Genomic DNA, 17,415 nt, shown 5'->3' with positions numbered 1-17,415 from the left:
CGCGCCCACTTCCGCCCAGCGCGGCCGCGCGGCACGGCGGGATGCGCCCGCACTCAACATGGCCGCCGCGGCGTCGGGCGAGACGGCCAATAGGGGGATGGCTCGCGGCGGCCATGTTGGGTGAGGGCAAGCAGCCCGCGAGGGTCCACAGCGGTGAGGTAGAGGAGGCGGCCATCTTTGATCAGGGCTAGGGGCGCCGGGCCGGGAGAGGCGGGGGCTGCCATCTTGGTTGAGGGCACAGGTGACCTGGGGACGCTGCGGCAGCTCGGGCGCGTCCCGTGGGCGCGGGTGACAGAGAGCCCTGAGGGCAGGGGACAGTGGTCCTGAGGGCAGGGGAGAGCCCTGAGGGCAGAGGACAGTGATCCTGAGGGTAGGGGACAATGGCCCTGAGGGGAGGTGACAGCGGGCAAGTGTCATTGCAGGGCCACGAGAGCCAAGTGCCCTGCAAAGAATCTGGAGACCTCTGAGATGTGGCCCAAAATGTCCCCTTTGGCCACAGAGGCCGCAGCAGAGGGGACGGACACGGGGACGGATGGCCAGCCCCGGCCCCCATCCGACCCCTGCCCAGGGTCTGTGGGCTCTGCAGCCCTAGCTCTGGTCCCTCATGCCAAGGGCACATCGTGGCCCCGGTCGGTGCCTCGTTTGCTGCAGGAATGTGGCAGCTCCGTCATTCCATCCCAAACAACCCAGACACACCAGAAATCCCTGCCAGGCTGCATAGCGCCCGTCAGGACGTGGGGACACTGCTGGGTCCTGGCAATTGCTGTCTGATAAGTCAGTTCCGTCTGCGTCCCGGATCCTGCCACAAAAATCCTCTTAATTACCCTCCCGAGGCAAATCTGCTCTTTCCTCAGCCACCAAGGACGTTTGTCATTATAACTCAGCACTCAGGTTGATCTCTGAGGAGCAGAGCTCTCATATAAATGCTTTGCAAACACTGTATAAAGAGTGTTATTATAAATTCTGGTTTGTGTATGAGGAAACTGAGACACGGACCCAGAGAGCAGCTCTCCCCAAACCATACAGCTCCACCTGATCCGTGCAGCAAACCATCCAGCCTTTTCCTGGGAATCTGCCGTGACTGCCATGAACTCCAGCAATGGTGAGAAGGGAGAGACACAAACTGAGTCGCTTTCCTGTGGGATTTAGTGCTCCATACCAGGCAGGAATTACCTTTCCAAGCATACAACTCTCAGCCCAGTTCCTCTGCGAGGTGTTTTATGCCACGACATTTCTGAGCTTGATCCCCAGGACCTTGTTCCATGGGCCCAATCAACAAAACACCACAAGAATCCCAAAACAATCCCCGCAGAAGGTGCAGGGATCACAGGAGGCAGCTGCAGCTCTTCCTCTGCCTTCCCCATGTCACTCCTCTGCCATGTAACTGTCCTGCCCTCGGTGCTTGAGCCACGAGAAAATGATGTGATTAATAATCATTACGAAAGTTCCTGCACCATCTTTCACCCCAGTGTTCCAAAGCTCTTTACAAACACTCAGTAATTAACACTCATAAATTGTAAATTGCATAAAAGGTACGTGGGGATCTTCCAGGGCTGGTCTGGAGCCGTCTCTTGGGCAGGATAGTGCAGCTGATCAACACCCTGTAGCAACTGCACTTTCTCTTTTGATATTATTTTTGTTAACTGATGCTCTTTGATACAGTTTTGTACACATGCCCAGAGGCTGGTTGGGGGATAATGAACTATCCTATATGGTTTCTGCATAATGAATGGAGTTATTTAATTGGCACATAACCTAAGAGACTGCTAGTAGACTAAAACATTCAAAGCATGAGCAAATAGGAAAGAATGGGATGACTCAGGGAACACTGAATTAACAGCCTCTGTCAAAGAAATTTGCACCCACTCCTCTTGGGTTTCAGTGCTGGGGTTGAAGAAGAATGCAGTGATTTACATCCTTTTCGGTGGGTGAATTGCAGGCATTGCTCATCCCACCTGGTGAGGAAAACCTTCTATGTAACCTTCTGTGTTGCAACTCATTTTCAAACAGCAGCTCCTTTTCCAAAAACCTCATCCAACCTGTCAGAGTCTTTGGGATAATTCAATTTTCTTTGCATCAGATTCTGGATAACTGAGGAAAACTCAAGATATGAGGGTCTGACATGAATTACCTTTCCTGGATTGAAATTTTCTCCCTTTTCTGGGAATGTGGAGAAGGGCTGAAGCTCCAATCTGCAGTTGGTCACTGGAGATCTGAACTGGAAGAGTGATAGCAGGTTCCAGAGTCTTTAATAGCACGTGAGAGTTTAATTGTCTGAGCAATCAGCTGAAACATGACTTCAGGACATGGGTTGTCCAATGTCAGAGAAGTTGAGGGACTCCTCCCTGAATTAAAATATTCAAATAAAAAAAAAAAGCCTCCCTGCCTGGTGATTTTTCCCTCTCCACAGCTAGAAAAATAAACAAACTTTAATAAGATCTAAATGGAGTGATCTTGTTTGGACAGAACTAATAAAGCAGAACAAGACTTTGGCGTCTTTGACGTGGGTAATTAATCACGGGGAACTGCCCTGCTCAGTTACAGCACAAAAACACAAATGTAACAAATCGTGTTAGAGGTCATTCCCATTTCTCACATCTGTGGGACAGTCCATTTGTTTACATGTATTCACATGATGCTGAGATTCTCTCTCACATTTAGACTTCTTTGGGAATACAAATAATAAAAACTATATGACTAAGGGCATTAACAGCCGAGATCTTACTCTGGAATCAGTAATAATGCCCAAAATATATAAGGAGCCAAAAATGCCTTTGTACAGAAACACACTAGAGCTTAAAAACCATATATTCCAAACATTGCCATTGGAACTGTTAAAAAATAATACAATATTATTTCAAACAAATAATCAGACATCTTGCAAAATAAGCAATACAGGCATAATCACTAAGAATCCAAGAATTAGTGGTGGGGGAGAGTGGGAAAGATGCAGCACAGACATATATTTGTGCACAACAGGATGCTGGGGAAGCTGGAAAATGAAGAAGAAGGAACTGATACATCACAGCAGGGCTGCTCCGAAACTGCAGTCTCAGCAGCTTCAATTACAGACTTATATTTTTCTCCTTTTTATTTTTTTTTTTAAATGGGAAAACAAGTGTCTGCATGCACATACAGAATTCCCAGCAAATTTGGATGTGGCTGACCTCAGTCCATGGGAACAGGAGGGTTGGTACCGGCTTCTCAACTCTGCTGGGGATTTCAAAGAAGAGAATTCTCCCAGTCCCAGCCTGGAAAAAAAAAAACTGGTTTCATTAAAACATTGCAACTCCTCCTTGTCTCCTTCCACTGAGCACATGCCCGAGCAGGGAGGTTTGTTCCTCCATGCCTGGTAGTTGGGCACAAGCAAGGGGTGACTCTCAGTGGGTGAGTGGGTGGGTTAAAACTTGAGGTTTGAAGCGTAAAATGGTGGGGGGGAAAGGGGAAAAACAGGCTCAGTCCCAGCAGAAAGAGCTGCTGGAGATGTGCTGGGCAGCCGAGCTCTGGGGAAGGAGCACTGAGCAGGAGCAGAGACAAATAGAAAAGCCCTCACACACCAGGTTCTGAGCCATTCCCCAGGCTGCTCCTGCAGCAAGGAAGCCTTTAGTGCAGGGCTTTAGTGCCACTCCGGAATTATTCTGAATTAATGAGAACAAAGCAGCTTGTTCCCACCTCCGCTCTGCCCACATGGAATTGCCAGAGCTGTGTGGGACTCACCTCAGATGACCTTTCTCCAATCCGCCTTGTTTTTCCCAAGTTTTTGGCCATTCTACGGTGTCCTAAATACTTGAAAAACAATAATCTCGTTTAAGTGAAAAGTTAAAAAAAATAATAATCTTGTTTAAGACCATTTTCTGTATTTCTCCATTTACGCTTTTTATTTTCCCCTCTTTGCTTTTCTAAACGCCTCAAGGAGTACAAGAAGTGATGCAGCACATGGCAGCTCTCGGGTATTTCTGCAACCCAGGGATATGGGGAAAAAACGAGGCTGAGTGTGATTTTGTCCGTTCAAAACTCTCGTGGAAGTCACAGGACAAGCAGCATCCCCATGGAGGATGTCCCACAGGGCAAGACACACCCCCGTGAAGCCCAAATGCTGCATCCAGACAGAACCGCGGCGCGTTATCCCGGAGGTCGTGCCCGTGAACTGAGCTGGAAGTGCGGATGATTTGCCATCGGTTCGCTCCCGGGGCAGCCCGGCTCCCGCCGCAGCACTCCGGGCGCACACCAGGAGAGGGTGCCAAGCCCCCGGCTTCTGCTGCCGGGAACCGCACGGGTTTCCCAGCACTGCCGGGCTCTGAGCCCTCTCCAAAGGCTGCAACTGAGACACCAAGCAACGCACCCCGGATCTAAAGGAAAACCTTTTTTTTTTTTAACAAAAATACCTTTAACTGTTTCAGCGGTGTCGGCAGTTAAGTGCCTCAAACACGGCTGAGGACGTTCGGGCGGGATAAAGATATTTTTTTGCTATATTAAGAAAGGATTTGGCTCTTTTGGCTTGCGGCTGATGGACGTGGGTCCGCTCGGGGGGACAGCTGAGCTTCTGGAGGTCGAGAAAACCCCGTCAGATCTGCGAGGCGTAAGGACAAGACATCAATTCCTGTTGCACAGCGACAGCGACCAGGAGGTTTAGAAGGAATAAAACCTGATCCATGAAGTTTCAGAATGACTGTTGTAAAAATCCATCTGCACTGGGAGGCGCAGCTTTTACACCTAAAGTAAGCACAGGCTCCCGGGCAGCCGCTTTGCCTCGCTCTCTCCCCACTCTGCCCCCAAGACTTTGGAGAAACCTGCAGGATTAAGGGATAGAATTGACATCGCTCAAAGCGAGCAGACCCCGAGCAGATCTCCCTCCCACGGAGGAGCCGAGGACCCCGCGTTTTTAAATCCCCCCCCGGTGACACCTGGGCTGCCAGAAACCCCCCGCAAACCCTCATTCCCCACGCGTGTCCCCGTCCGGGATCGCAGCGGGCGCGGAGCCGCAGCACCGCCGTCCGCGGGCGCTGGTGGGGGGAGCGCGCGTGTGTTAAAAACAGCACCGGCAACCGCAGGAATAAAACGACTCTTTTAGCGGCCGCCCCGCAGCGAAACGGCGTAAAACAGCCCAAAACCGTGCGCGCAGGTGACCGCCCCGGGATTCCCCCCGCCCGCCGCGGGTGTCGCAACCGCGCCCGTGCTCAGCCGCGCCCCGCGGGGCGGGCGGCGCAGGCAGCGCGCAGGCAGCGCGCAGGGGCGCGGGCAGCGCTCCGGCCCCGCGCCCGGCCCCGCGGGCCGCCCCGCGCCGCCGATGCTGTCGGTGCCGGTGCCGGTGGCGGGCGCGGGGGCGGCGCGGGGCGCGGGCTCCCAGCCCCGCCGGCGCACCATGTGCAGCGGCGTCGGCTGCTTCTGGGCGCTGCTCTCCGCCGGCCTCCTGGCCGCCTGCGCCGCCGCCTTCCTCTCCCCGGCCTGGCTGCTGCCGCCCGGCCGAGCCGCCGCCGGCTTCGGGTTGCTCTGGCGCTGCGCCGGCCCGCCCCGGGGCTGCCACGGCTCCGCCGGCCCCGGCGGCTTCGGAGACATCCCCTCCGGTTCCTGGCAGGTGAGCGCCTCCCCGCCGCGGCACCCCCCACCGCCTCCCCCGGGCTCCCCGGCATCCCGTGTCACCTCCCCGGCATCGCGCCTGCCCTTCCCTGCATCCCGGGCATCTCCCATCACCGACCCGGCATCACCCCTGCCTGCTTCGGGCTCCCTGGCATCCCCCGTCACTTCCCCGGCATCCTCTGTCACCTCCCCGGCATCCTGCCTGCCCTTCCCTCGGCTCTCTGGCATCACCCATCACCTCCCCGGTATCCCCCCTGTCTGCTTCGAGCTCCCCGGCATTCCCAGAATCCCCCCTGCCTGGTTCGGGTTCCCCTGCATCCCCCATCACCTCCTCTGCATCCTCCCTTGCCTGCTTTGGGCTCCCCAGCGTCGCCCCGTCACCTCCTGGCATCCCCCCAGACCTGCTCCAGACTCTTCAGTATCTCCTGGTCTTCCTCATGTCCCTGAGGACCCCCTGTCATCACTCCAGCATCCCCTGTCCTGGTCCCCAGACGTGTTCCAGCATCTCTGTCCTGCCCTGAGCATCCCAGGCATCCCCTGCATCCCCCACGCTGCCTTCGAGCATCATCTGCATCTTCCTGTGCTGCTCTCCAGCATCCCTTTCATCCCCTGCATCCCCCCATGTCCTTCCTCTGAGCATCCCCTCAGCACCCCCTGCGTATCCCATGGTCGCTGTGGGGTCACATCCCACTTTGGGATGCCTGGCTGTGCTTGGGGTGCTGCATGGCAGCCTCATGTTGGTGTGGGGGTCAGTGCAGCCCACGTGAGGCCGTGGGCACGTCCCGGCCGTGCCACAGGTCTGACCCGGCCACCCCGCCCTGCCGGGGCCTCCCGTCCCTCCGACCTGCCCGGGCAGGTTCCTGCGGGAGGGAGGGAGTCGGGGGACAAGCTGGAGGGATTTTGGTGCTTGCCAGCGGGGTATTGAGCATCACTTGCCGGCTGAGTTTGCCGAGGAGGAGGGAGCAGGGAGGTGGCTGAAACCACTGCCCCTGGGACACGCGGATCCAGAAATCGAGCCTGGACGGGGGGCACTGTGGTTGCCCCTGCCCAGCCCCCCTGGGTGATGCTCTTACCAGGTTTTGGGAGGAAGGAGGCCAAGGCCTCCCTGCTTGTCCCGTGGGGCCTGGGGTTGTCGTGGTGTCCCAGGGTGACAAAGAGCTGCCTGTCACACTGGGACCACACAAAGCCTGGTCCCAGTATCCCGCCCCCTGCTTGCCCCTGCCCTTTCTTCCTCCTCTCCCTTCATTCTTAGCTTCTTACCCCGAGGTCGTGAGTGTGATTTCACTGCTGCTGCTCAGAACACACAAGCTTGGACTTCCTCCAGATCACAATACAGGGCAGCATCCCCGAGAGGTCGTGGCTGTGCCCTGCACAAAGGGTGTCAGCAGCTGGGGTGCTCAGCCTGCCGTGGAGCTGTGCTGTTATCTCTCCCAGGACACCGGGTCTGCCTGTGATTGCTTAAATCCCATCATGGTCCTTAAAATTGGCATTAAAGACAAATATTGTGAATTGCAAAGAAAAGAACCAGCTGTATAAACTCCTTCCTATTTATATAAAAAGGTGCAAAAATGCTCTTGTTTCCATGGGCTGGCCTTTGTTCAGATGTTTTTGCAAATGTGATGCAGATAAACACTCCCAAGTAATAACAAACTTTAAAGATAATGAAGCTCAGCAGTGACTCATTTGAACAAGCTTCAGCCTCTGAAAACACTGACATCCAGAATACAAAGTAGTGCAAAGCCTCTGAGCTTGGGCTGTGAAAGGATGAATATCATATGAATTGAGTGGAGTTTACAGGGGATTTTGGTGACATGTCCATGTCACTTTTATTAATACCGCCCAGATAATTAATGAACAACAAACCATGCAGTGGCTTTCAGAGGAAAGTGCTCCCCTACCAGCTTTCTGCCATGATGACTGTGGGAATACCTGTTGTGATGGTTATTTGATGGGGTGGAATATGATAAAATATCCCTGACAGCTTTGCTGAGGCAGGTGACAGCTTTGGCTTTCTTGCATGAGCAGCCTCCAAGCCCACACGCCTCGGTGCTCAGGACGGGGGGAGCCGAGTGCTGGGAACCCTGTCCACGAGTTCGAGCAGGAGATTCTCCTTTTTGGAGAGATGGGGAAATTGTGGCTCTTTTTTTCTCTTTGCTTTCAGAACTGTGGCATTCATTTCCAATCTTTCAATCAATCTGGTGGGCAGCTCCTTTTTTAAAGGAAAGCCATGAGCCAAACATTGACAGGAATCCAGGAGCTTCTGAAAACTGCCCCCAGCGTTTGCTGAAGTGGCAGAGGCTGGTGAGGAGGGTGTGAGCTGTGGCTGTGGCTGGCAAAGGGAGCAAAAGGTGATACAGGGTCAAGAGTTCTTCTAGAATGAAGCTGGTGGCACTTCTGGGGGGATGCTGAGAGCACCTGGGGAGGATGCTGAGAGCACACCTGGGGAGGATGCCCACCTGCAGCACACGGGGTGGGCACAGCCCACAGCCGGGGTGTCCCTCCCTGGGGAACGTTGTTCTTTTTGTTTCCTGAAACGTGCACGTTTCCAGCGGTTTCCCTGCTCAAATGTGCCGATTTGTTGAAGGGATGGGGGAGCCGTTCAGTCCTGCAAATGATCGTTAATGCCGTTTGTGTGTGTGCACTTGGGGGATTATGTTAATCATGCTACAAATGATGCTTTGAATCATGTCTGGAGGTTAATTAACATGCCTTTCTTCTCTTAAGAGGGCCTTCATGTCTGCTTAGAGTTGCTGGCTTTTTTTTCTGCTTCCTTTCATAATTACTTTGCAGCTCTCTAATATCATGGGTACCTTTAATTTAACCCTGTCAGTGCTCAGGCTGCTGAGGCTTTGCACCATGCTCAGCATCATGATGGTTATTTGATGGATTAGAATATAATAAAATATTCCCGATGGCTGGAGATGTTGAGGACAGGCTGAGACCATGCAGGAGCTGATGGAAACTGGAGAGGGTCTGGCTGGAGCCAAGTGAGGAGAAAGGATGGTGAGATTGCCCAGCCAATTTATGAGTGAGGCCCTTACACAGACAATTAATGGAAAGGAGGATCCATTGTGGGAAGTCCTGGAGCTGTGAGGGCTGGAGAGGGATGTCCCAAGGGGTGCAGGCACTGTGGGGAGAGGGGATTGCTTTGGGAGGCCAACAGGTAGAGCTGGGAGAAACCAGTGAACTTTTGAGCTGAGCTGTTTCACTGCATCTCAGTACTCTTCTTTTTCCTGGTGCCAGATCACTCTGTGCCTATGTGTACATGCAAAGTAGTGCTTCATCCTGAGCTAATTTATCTTCTCTTTCAGTGGGAGCATTTGGCTCATGGGTTCCTGTCTCAGTGCTGCACTTTGGAAGCTAGTGCTGCCACATTTCAAATTTCTATTTTTATTTTTCCAGATAGTCTCCAATTATTTTCAGGCTTTGCCAAGCATGTAATCTAAAATAACAAAGCCGCTGATCAGCCCATGATAGTCAGGGTAAAACCACATGGACCATTTGCCTATGGAGCCAGTGATGCCATGCTGGAACAGAGCCCAAAACAACCTGCTCAGGATGGGGGGAAGGCTTTGTACGACCCCAGGAGTTCCTCAAGTGGGTCTTTCCTGGTTTTTCAAGCAGGAATTGAAAAGACTCAGCAAAGCTTAGTGAAAATGTAAAGTAGACCTGCTTACCCTTTCCCTGGGAAATGCTGAAGGGTTTCATAAACCTTCAGTGCTGGTTTCTCGCCGTGTCAGTCCAGCCCTGGGTCCCCGATGTCATCTGAGGTTTGCCTGCTCAGGTCAGGTTTGCAGAGTAGTTACACAGCAGCCCTGATCCCAGTGAATCAGGAGATTGCTCATGGAGATGGGAAGATATTTGGAAAATCTGTCACTCCTCTTCTAGCGCAGGCTCTGGCACAAGGGAGAAATGAGAATTTTGGGAGTCCCTGGCTTGCAATATGACCCAAGCAGGGAGCCGTGTGTGTGCTGGCTCTTGGGCAGGGTCTGCTCTACCTCCAGAGTCATGTATCAAGCCAACATGTTAATTTGGGATTATCAGGAAATCACCTTTTAGCTCCTCAACCTAAGAACTTCCCAAGAGAGCAGATCTTTCCTGGCTCACTCTACCAATCCATTTGATTTTTAATTGCACTTACACAGCATTGGCAAGAGTTGTTAAGTCCTAAGTGTAAGGAATTCTTGAAATCACCATCTTTCCCTTCATGCCTCGCAGTAAACTTTATCTCCTTTCATCAGCCACCCAGAGTTTTTTGACCTACATTAACAGAACAGAAAACACCCAGTGTTGGGGAAACCTGTAATTCCTGGGCTGTGGCCCCACGTTTCAGTACCCAAGCCACAAACCACTACCAGGACTCACTGATCAGTGACCTGCTCACTGCTAAGCTGGGCTGAAAGGGGTGCTGAGACAGGACTAGCTTATGGGTGGGCCAGGGGAGGTCAGGTTAATTGGAAATGCAGACAGGCTGCTCTCAGGGTTAATTCTATCCACTGCTCTCAAAGGGAGATGGAAGCTGCTTTACTTAAACAAAAGCAGGGAGAGGTGGGTGCCAGCCCTGGGGCCGCTGCTTGGGCTGGGCAGGGACTGGGGCTCAGCTGAGATGTGGCCACTCGTGACAGTGATGGTCAGTTCACACTGGGTCACCTGCCCACACACCTGCTCGGGGAAGAGCAAATGTTGAACCCTGGGCCTTGGGAAGGGCATTGTCCTGGTGCATCGGAGACATTTTGGGGTGAACGTTGCATTTCCCCTTTGCAGGGCCCAGAGCGGAGTCTGGCACAGGGTAGCAGGGACACGGCAGGGACATTTTGGCAGTGGGACATTCCTTCCATCCTCTTGAGGCTGCAAGTCCCACTCCCTTCAGGCTCCTCTCCAGTGGCTTTGTGAGGAAAAGCCAGATGGGAGAGTGGTGTGACCTGTGGGGCATTCCCTGGCCAAGGCGATGAGCCCAGCTTTGCTGCCAGTGCCAGGAAAGGGCTTATCCCAAGGAAGGATAATAACAGAGCTTGGGTAAGAAGGGCTGATCTGGTACCCAGTGACAGAGCACTGCTTGCTGCCTAATTAAAATTTCATTAAGTTGGTTCACATCCCTTGATGGAGGTCACAGGCACACCATTGATGTGCTAATGTCTTACTTTTTCCCTTTTTTCTCTCTTTCACCACTATCCATCATCCTCTTAGATAAAGCAGTGCCATTAGGAACTGCTTTCCAGCATCCCCAGATGCAATGGCACTGAAAGAGAGACAGCCTTAATTCATCAGACATATTATCTGTCTCTTATTTTCTCTCTAATTAAAATAATGCCTTCCCCCCCCCCCTTGAATCAGTTTGGGCATTAACCCCTCTGGTGTTTTAGTGAATACCTGATTAGCTGGAAAGTGGGAAAGTTTCCTGGAAGGCTGGAACTGGCCAAGCTGTGTCCTGGTACAGGTGGTGCTGAATTTTATGCACAAGCAGCTAAATCTGGGCTGGGAAGAGGTACCCCCTGTGCGTGCTGTGGTGTGGGCAGGTCCCCATCAACCAAATCCTGCACTTGAAGAGGAAGAAATGAGGGCTGGAGCCTTGTTAGCTCCCCTCCTTCTCCGTGTACCCCAGGCCAAAATATCCCATCTCAGGGGACTGGGACACCACCACCTCCCTGGCAGCATCACCCCTGAGGCTCTGGCTACTGCCAGGCTGGTCTGGGGAGGTTGGACCCGCTCCCACCATCCCCATCGGACAACACCGGGCACTTCCCTGCCATCCTGGGCAGGGCATGTCATTTACATGGGAGCCAGGATGAAGGAGAGGGAAGATCAAATAGGAAGGAGAGAGCTCTCAGATGGCACTGAAAGGAAGGTAATTGCCGGGGAGGAGAAGATGGGGACGTGTGGGATCCTCTTCCTGGCCGTCGCTTTAATGCCGACCAGATGGCGGATGTTTGTTTCTGTGACTTGTGTGGGGGAAATATGAACAAGCTGTGAGGCTCCATCCACCCACCCTGCACAGGCAGCGTCTCCCACCGAGGCAGGAGCCTCTCTGCTGTGCCCAGATGGATATTCCCTGGTTCTACCAAGATCCCTTGCACCTCTGCCCAAGGAGAAGGCACCTGGGTCTTTGCCAGCACTGCTGCAAAACCCAAACCCCCAGTCACCTCTCAGCACCTCCACCCAGCACTGATTTATTTTTTAACAAGTGTAAAACCTTGGTGTCCGTTTGCCTGCTACCTCTCCAGGTACAGCACTACCCAGTTTAACCCCAAAACATATTCCTATAATGAATATTTAACCACACAGAGCTCTGACAGGAAGGGACAGCCTGTAAAAATGAAAATGGTTTGATTAATTTTCCCCCCTCTTCTCTTACAATTGAATTTACCCTTTTTTCCAGCTCATTTGGGGTCTCTCAAACATTTTCTGTCTCAACAGACATCCCTAGAAAGCCAGACACGCTGTGACCCTCACTTTTTTTTTCTCACTTAGCCTGTGGCTTTATTTCCTAGTTATTTAAGATATTTATTTTCTGCTCCCATTTCCAAAGATGCTTAAGCTTCTGAGCAGGGCTGAAACACCCAAGCAGTCTGTAATGCTTCCCTCAGCCTACAGCTCCGGGTCCATCCAGCATAGCAGCTGTTGGGGGTGGTCAAGTTCCAATTAATAAATTGCATTAATAAACTAATGTGCATCGTGGTGTGACCCAGTTCACAGGATGTGATGGCAGGAGCTTTGCCAACTTGGTTTATCTCTGCCAAGCCAAATACCATGTAACATTTCTCAGCACTAACTCGTTGGATTGGACAGATTTTTCTCCCTTCACCCTTTCTACTTTAAGCTGGAAAGCCCATGGATTTTGGTTTCAAAAGATGAGTTAATTTTTAAAAAGTTTTCATTAGGGATATTAAGGAATTCTTCCCAGGACAGTCATTATGTGACATCTTAATTTTGATTTTTTTTTTTTTTTTTTGGTGAATGAAACAGCATCTTCATCAGATTTATTGCTCAGTGAATGGCACAGCCACGGCTCATGTCAGACCTGTAACATATTAAAATAACGGGCAGGGGATTGTTGTTAATCGGAATTTATTACGCTACATAAAGGCATATTTACAGTCCCACCAGGGGACGATTAATTTGTTTGGGGATAAACAATTAATCTCCCTGGGAGTGGGAGCAGAAAATCTGACATGGTTTTATGTCTTTTCCCTGCGTGGCAGAGGCAGGATTGCTCACAGCCCCAGGCTCCCCCCGGGGGTCTCCCTGGCACCTTCGAGGGTCTGCAGTGCCCAGGGGTGGGCAGCTCACCCAGTCCTGCTGCTCCCTGGCAGGATTTGCACTGGGACCTGTGCTCTGTGCTGAGGGGAATGGGCTTTTCCCTGCTCCTGACTGGGCCCTCAGAGGCGGCCTCTGTGCATCCCGGTTTTCCCCCCACTCCAGTCTATTTTTGGGTTTCAGCCTTTGCATCCTGTTTCCTGCATCCTCTCCTTTCCGCTCAAGATGCAACAGGCACAAACAGGGAAGAGAGAGAGGGAGGTGCTACTCAGTGGGAAAGAGAGGGTTTTAGCTGCTGCTGTTTTGTACCTTTACTCCATCGACTTCTTCAAACTTAAGCCTTGTTATTTTCCTTCAAAAGCGGCTGTTTGACCTGCAGGTGTGACTCCAGGACAGGGCAGGAGCACTTGGAATAGTTCCCAGCTGAAGCCCTGGAAAGGTTGTGACAAAAGGAAAAATTTCTGGTTTCCAAGAGCATATCCAGTGTTTTGGGAGCATATCCAGTTTTGCCATCTGCCCTGTGCTGTGCCTTTTCCATTGTCCCCTATGCTGGGACAGCTGTTCCCCTGCCATCCCTTGTGCCCCACATAAACCTGCTCAGTGGCATTGCCCCTTCTGCCCCTAGAGCTGCCCTATGGCCATTTGGTGTTCCAGCATTCTTGGCCCACATGGCAGAAACCAACCCTCACCATTTACCTACTCCCACATGAATTTTCTCACATTTATTCATAAGACTTTAGTTCCCTTTGCCAGTGTCTGGTTGGATTTGATGATTCTTTGGCCACCACTGTGCACATCGGGGTGCTGTGACCCTGGGACTCCACACTCTTGTTTCCAAACCCTCATGGCAGGTCCCAAACCAGACCCAGCTCTTCAGTCAGTGTAACACTCACCTGCACCCATCCTGTTTGTACCCTTTTTCATGTCACTTTGTCCTGAAAAACATCTTCACACCTCTCCGTGGGGATTAGCAGCCCAAGCGGCTCATCGGTTGTTTCCAGCAGGAGTTGTGAGTTTTTAGGGGATTTGTGCTACCACAATTAAGGAAAACCTAGATCATTAAAAATAATATGCTTCACACAAGAGAGGAGCCAGCCTGCTTCACAAGACCCCTTTCTGCTGAAAAATTCATCACTCTAAATTATTAATGGTCCTCGCAAAGGAGGATGGTTTTGCTGGGCGGAAGGTGAAATGCAGATGCCAGGCAGAGTAATCCTTTTTTTGTTATGAATCCTGATTTCCTCACCACGCTGCTGCCTTGGGAGTGGTGGGGAGCAGGGCTGGGGCTGCTCTCCCCACAGGGCCCCATGATGGGAGGGTGTCTGTGCGATGGGATCACCCATCCCATCCCACCGCACCCCAAACCCTGTGGATCCCTCCTGGGGTATGGACAGGGCAGCTGCCCCATCCCTGATGGGGTGTCCTGACTTTGCAGCACTTCTCTGTTCAGGTCTCAGTGACTTGGAAGGCACAGAGAGGAGCAGATATCCCTGCTGGAACAGTCTCTCCATTTCTCTGGGTAGCTGTTTGCACTGCTGTGCCTTTTACATTGCATGTCAGGAATTAATTTATTGCTGGGACAGCATTTGCATTGCTTGTGCAGTGCATAAATAGGCTATAAATAAGATGCTGATTTCTAATCACTGCACAGCATGGAGGGGAACACACCAGGGTGACAGGATTGTGACTGTGCTCCCCTGGCCTGTCCCTCACCAGAACCAGTGTGTCCCTTTTTGGAGCAGTGGCAGCTCCCAAGCAGGACCCTGCAGGCAGTGGCTGTGCTATCCAGCACCTTCCAGTCCAGCTGCTAAAAACCAGCTCAGCAGTGAATAACACAGGTAGATGAGGGCAGTGTGGGGCTGCACCACTAGTGGGAGGAGTTTTTCTAGCTGTTTGGAGCCCCCATAGCCAAGGGTAAATCCACTTCCTCTTCCCCCACTCAGCCTGCCTGTGGTTCCTGCAGGATAACTTTCATTTCGCAGATTATTTACTCCTGATTTGTAACAGCTTTGGTGAGAGGGGCCAAATGGAAACACATATTGGGTTTGTTTCTGTAGTAACCATGGCTGCCCAAAAGCTCATATATAGGGGGAAAAATAAAGAAGGAAAGTTATGCATTCCTAACCAGGATGTCTCAGCAGGACAAGAGGGCTGGATGAGGGTGGAAGTGGGACCGAGCTCCTCAGGGCAGCTCCTGCCCAGGTTATAAAAGCAAGGCTTGTCAGGAAGATGGGAATGAGACCTGTCTTAGAGCTGTAGTGCCTGAGGGAGCTGAGGCGGATGTTACTGCAGGGTGACTCACCAAAGCCAGAAACATTCCATGGAATTTGCTGTGAAATGACAGGAGTTGACGTGGCTGCCGCAGTGCTGGACCAAGGTGCCCTCACGTTCCACGAGCTGGGGGCTGGAGGAGGAGGGTCACGGGTCCTCTCACCATCCCTGGCCACACTGTGCCCCTGGCTGGGCTGGCACATGCCCCTGATGGTTCAGGGACCAGCTCGCTGCCAGTGCCATCCCGATGGCAGAGGTGGAAACATCACCTGCAATGGGGAGAGAAACAGCAACAGTGCAGTGATTGGGCACCCAAGGGTGACCTGTTTTGCCATAAATTAGTGCAGTTCCCAGTTTTTACGCTGCTGGAGATGAGCTGGGCAGGGGGTGGGAGCAGCCTGCTGCAATGGAACCTTTGCAGCACAGTGGGATCCCCACCATGGAGCATCAGTGGCAAATCCCCCCTCATTGCCAGCCCTACTGGGGTGGGCACTGACACAAGATTTCACCCTCAGCAGAGGCACCAACACACATCACAGACATCTAATGGCACATGTAATAGTGACATAGCCCCTCATGCATGTCATACATTTGCTATTACCACTGTAGCCCAAATACTGATAACCCCTGGGCCCAGGTGATGGGTGAACCGTGGGCTCAGACCTAACGGTGCATTTAAGCAACACAAGGTGGAAGGGAGAAGGTGGGAGAAGTCACCTGTGACAGGGCCCCACTTCCCAGCTGCAGAGGGGGGATTCGTGGGGAGGTGTGGTGGGGACAGAGCGGGGGTGGCTCGCTGACAGCCCCTGTGTCCTTGCAGACGAGCGCCGTGCTGTGTGCGGGCGGCTGTGCCCTGCTGGCCCTCAGCTCCCTGCTGGCCATCGTCGCTGTCCTGCTGCCCGGCGGAGCCTGCGAGCGGCGGGTCTGCACCCTGGCTGGATACATGCAGACAGCAGCAGGCAAGTGACGGGGCCTTGGCTCTTTGGGGTGGGAGGATGGGGTGTCTGTTCACGGAATGTCGGATCTCGGCAGCAAGAGGTGCTTGGAAACCCCAGCCAACACTGGGAGTAAAGCGAATGGCTCTTCAGGAACTGCCTCCTGCATCCACCCTTGTAGAATCTATTGAATGTCACCTCCTACCACATACACAGGTCTGTTGGCAGAGCCAGAGCTGCAGGTCCTGCTCACTGCTCCTGGCTCAGGATCTTGTGTAGGACAGGGGGCTGTGGTGAGTGGTGGAGACCAAGCTGGCTGCTGGCAGGGTGCTGCTGCACCTCCCGGGGTCTAGTAGATGTCCCCTGTGAAGTTTGCAGTTCCATTTGGGCCATTTTGTTAATGGTTAGCCTCTGGAGGGATCTTCCTCTCTGAGCTTTACACCTGAGACAGGTGGTTGCCCAACCTGTCCTGTATTTCCCCAGCCCCACCCCCCTTGATGCTGCATCCACTTATAGTTGCATTGAGTTGCCTGTACCTCTGCCTCAGAGCAGTGCTAGTGCAGAGGGAAGAAGGCAGGCAGCTGGGGAAGATCTGTCCTCCTGCTGCCCTCCCTGTGGAGGGACAAATTCCACCCAAGATCGATTCTCCACGTCTCTGTGAGCTGAAGTGTTGGACCAAACCACCCCAACTGGACATGAGCCATGACAGGAGATTAAACTGCCCGTTCATGTCTGTGCCCAAGAATAAACTCCTTTCCTTGGAGAAATCCTCAGGGTCAGCCAGGCTTTGTTATCTGCCTGGCAGCATTCAAGCAGCTTTGGGGGAAATCCTGTTACACGCTCTCCTCACCAGGGCTCATCCCACGGGAGCTGATTTGGGGCAGATGGAGGAGCCATGGCTGCTCCAGCTCAGCCAGGCTGTGGGTCCATAGAGGCAGCTGCTTGTGCCTCTCCCCATCTCCCAGTTTGGGGGTTCCCATCACCCCTCTATGCTGGCTGGTGGCTGCAGCCAGTGGGTCCCCTGGGTGCAGGACACTGGTGGAGCCCCATGGCAGCAGGTCCCAGCCCCATCCCAGGGATGGGGTGGGTCACTGGGAGGCAGCTCAGGGTGGCCTTGCAGGTGGCCTCCCATGCAGGGCATAATTGGGATGGAAAGGGGTAACCCCACATTACCTTTGCCTGTGGCAGGGGGACACATTCCTGCTGCCTCTGGCTCTGCAACAAGACAAGCAGTTACAAAGCAAGGGATTAGGAAGAGTCCCTGGAAAGGAAAGCGACTGTGGCAGATAAATACAAATGAGGCGCTCCGAGGGGTGCTGGTAATATTGAACAGGCTGTAAATAAACTGTAGGCTCTAAGCGTTATTGACAAATGAAAA

At 52.8% G+C, this 17,415-nt stretch overlaps 1 protein-coding gene and 1 long non-coding RNA gene across 5 annotated transcripts in view; one reads left to right on the top strand and one right to left on the bottom strand.

Annotated features, from left to right (window-relative positions):
* Positions 1-208: 208 nt before the first annotated feature.
* LOC127480961 (uncharacterized) lies at positions 209-15,367 on the bottom strand. 4 transcript variants are annotated; one of them, XR_007908061.1, is made up of 10 exons: positions 15,134-15,367; positions 13,141-13,882; positions 10,948-11,111; positions 9,255-9,473; positions 8,034-8,182; positions 6,838-7,053; positions 4,646-4,790; positions 4,386-4,570; positions 3,718-3,786; positions 209-3,251 (listed from the first exon to the last, which is right to left on the bottom strand). It is a non-coding gene; the product is annotated as an uncharacterized LOC127480961 (long non-coding RNA). The 4 variants fall into 4 exon arrangements; XR_007908064.1 differs by lacking the exons at positions 6,838-7,053; positions 8,034-8,182; positions 9,255-9,473; ... (1 more) ...; positions 13,141-13,882; positions 15,134-15,367 and adding an exon at positions 5,040-5,143; XR_007908062.1 differs by lacking the exons at positions 6,838-7,053; positions 8,034-8,182; positions 9,255-9,473; ... (1 more) ...; positions 13,141-13,882; positions 15,134-15,367 and adding an exon at positions 4,905-5,022.
* LHFPL7 (LHFPL tetraspan subfamily member 7) overlaps positions 5,259-17,415 on the top strand; it is a 60,609-nt gene continuing 48,452 nt past the window's right edge. The window contains exons 1-2 of the mRNA XM_051809709.1: positions 5,259-5,575; positions 15,923-16,061. Coding sequence (XP_051665669.1) covers positions 5,288-5,575; positions 15,923-16,061 — 427 coding nt within the window. The 5' untranslated portion in view covers positions 5,259-5,287. The remainder of the gene's footprint in view (positions 5,576-15,922; positions 16,062-17,415) is intronic.

This window comes from Manacus candei, unplaced genomic scaffold, assembly GCF_025592945.1.
Source record: "Manacus candei isolate 608988 ecotype Guabito, Panama unplaced genomic scaffold, ASM2559294v1 h1tg000076l, whole genome shotgun sequence".
In the NCBI taxonomy this organism is placed as follows: domain Eukaryota; kingdom Metazoa; phylum Chordata; class Aves; order Passeriformes; family Pipridae; genus Manacus; species Manacus candei.
The sequence above is the reverse complement of the archived record's forward strand: the minus strand, read 5'-3'. Positions and strand labels throughout refer to the sequence as shown.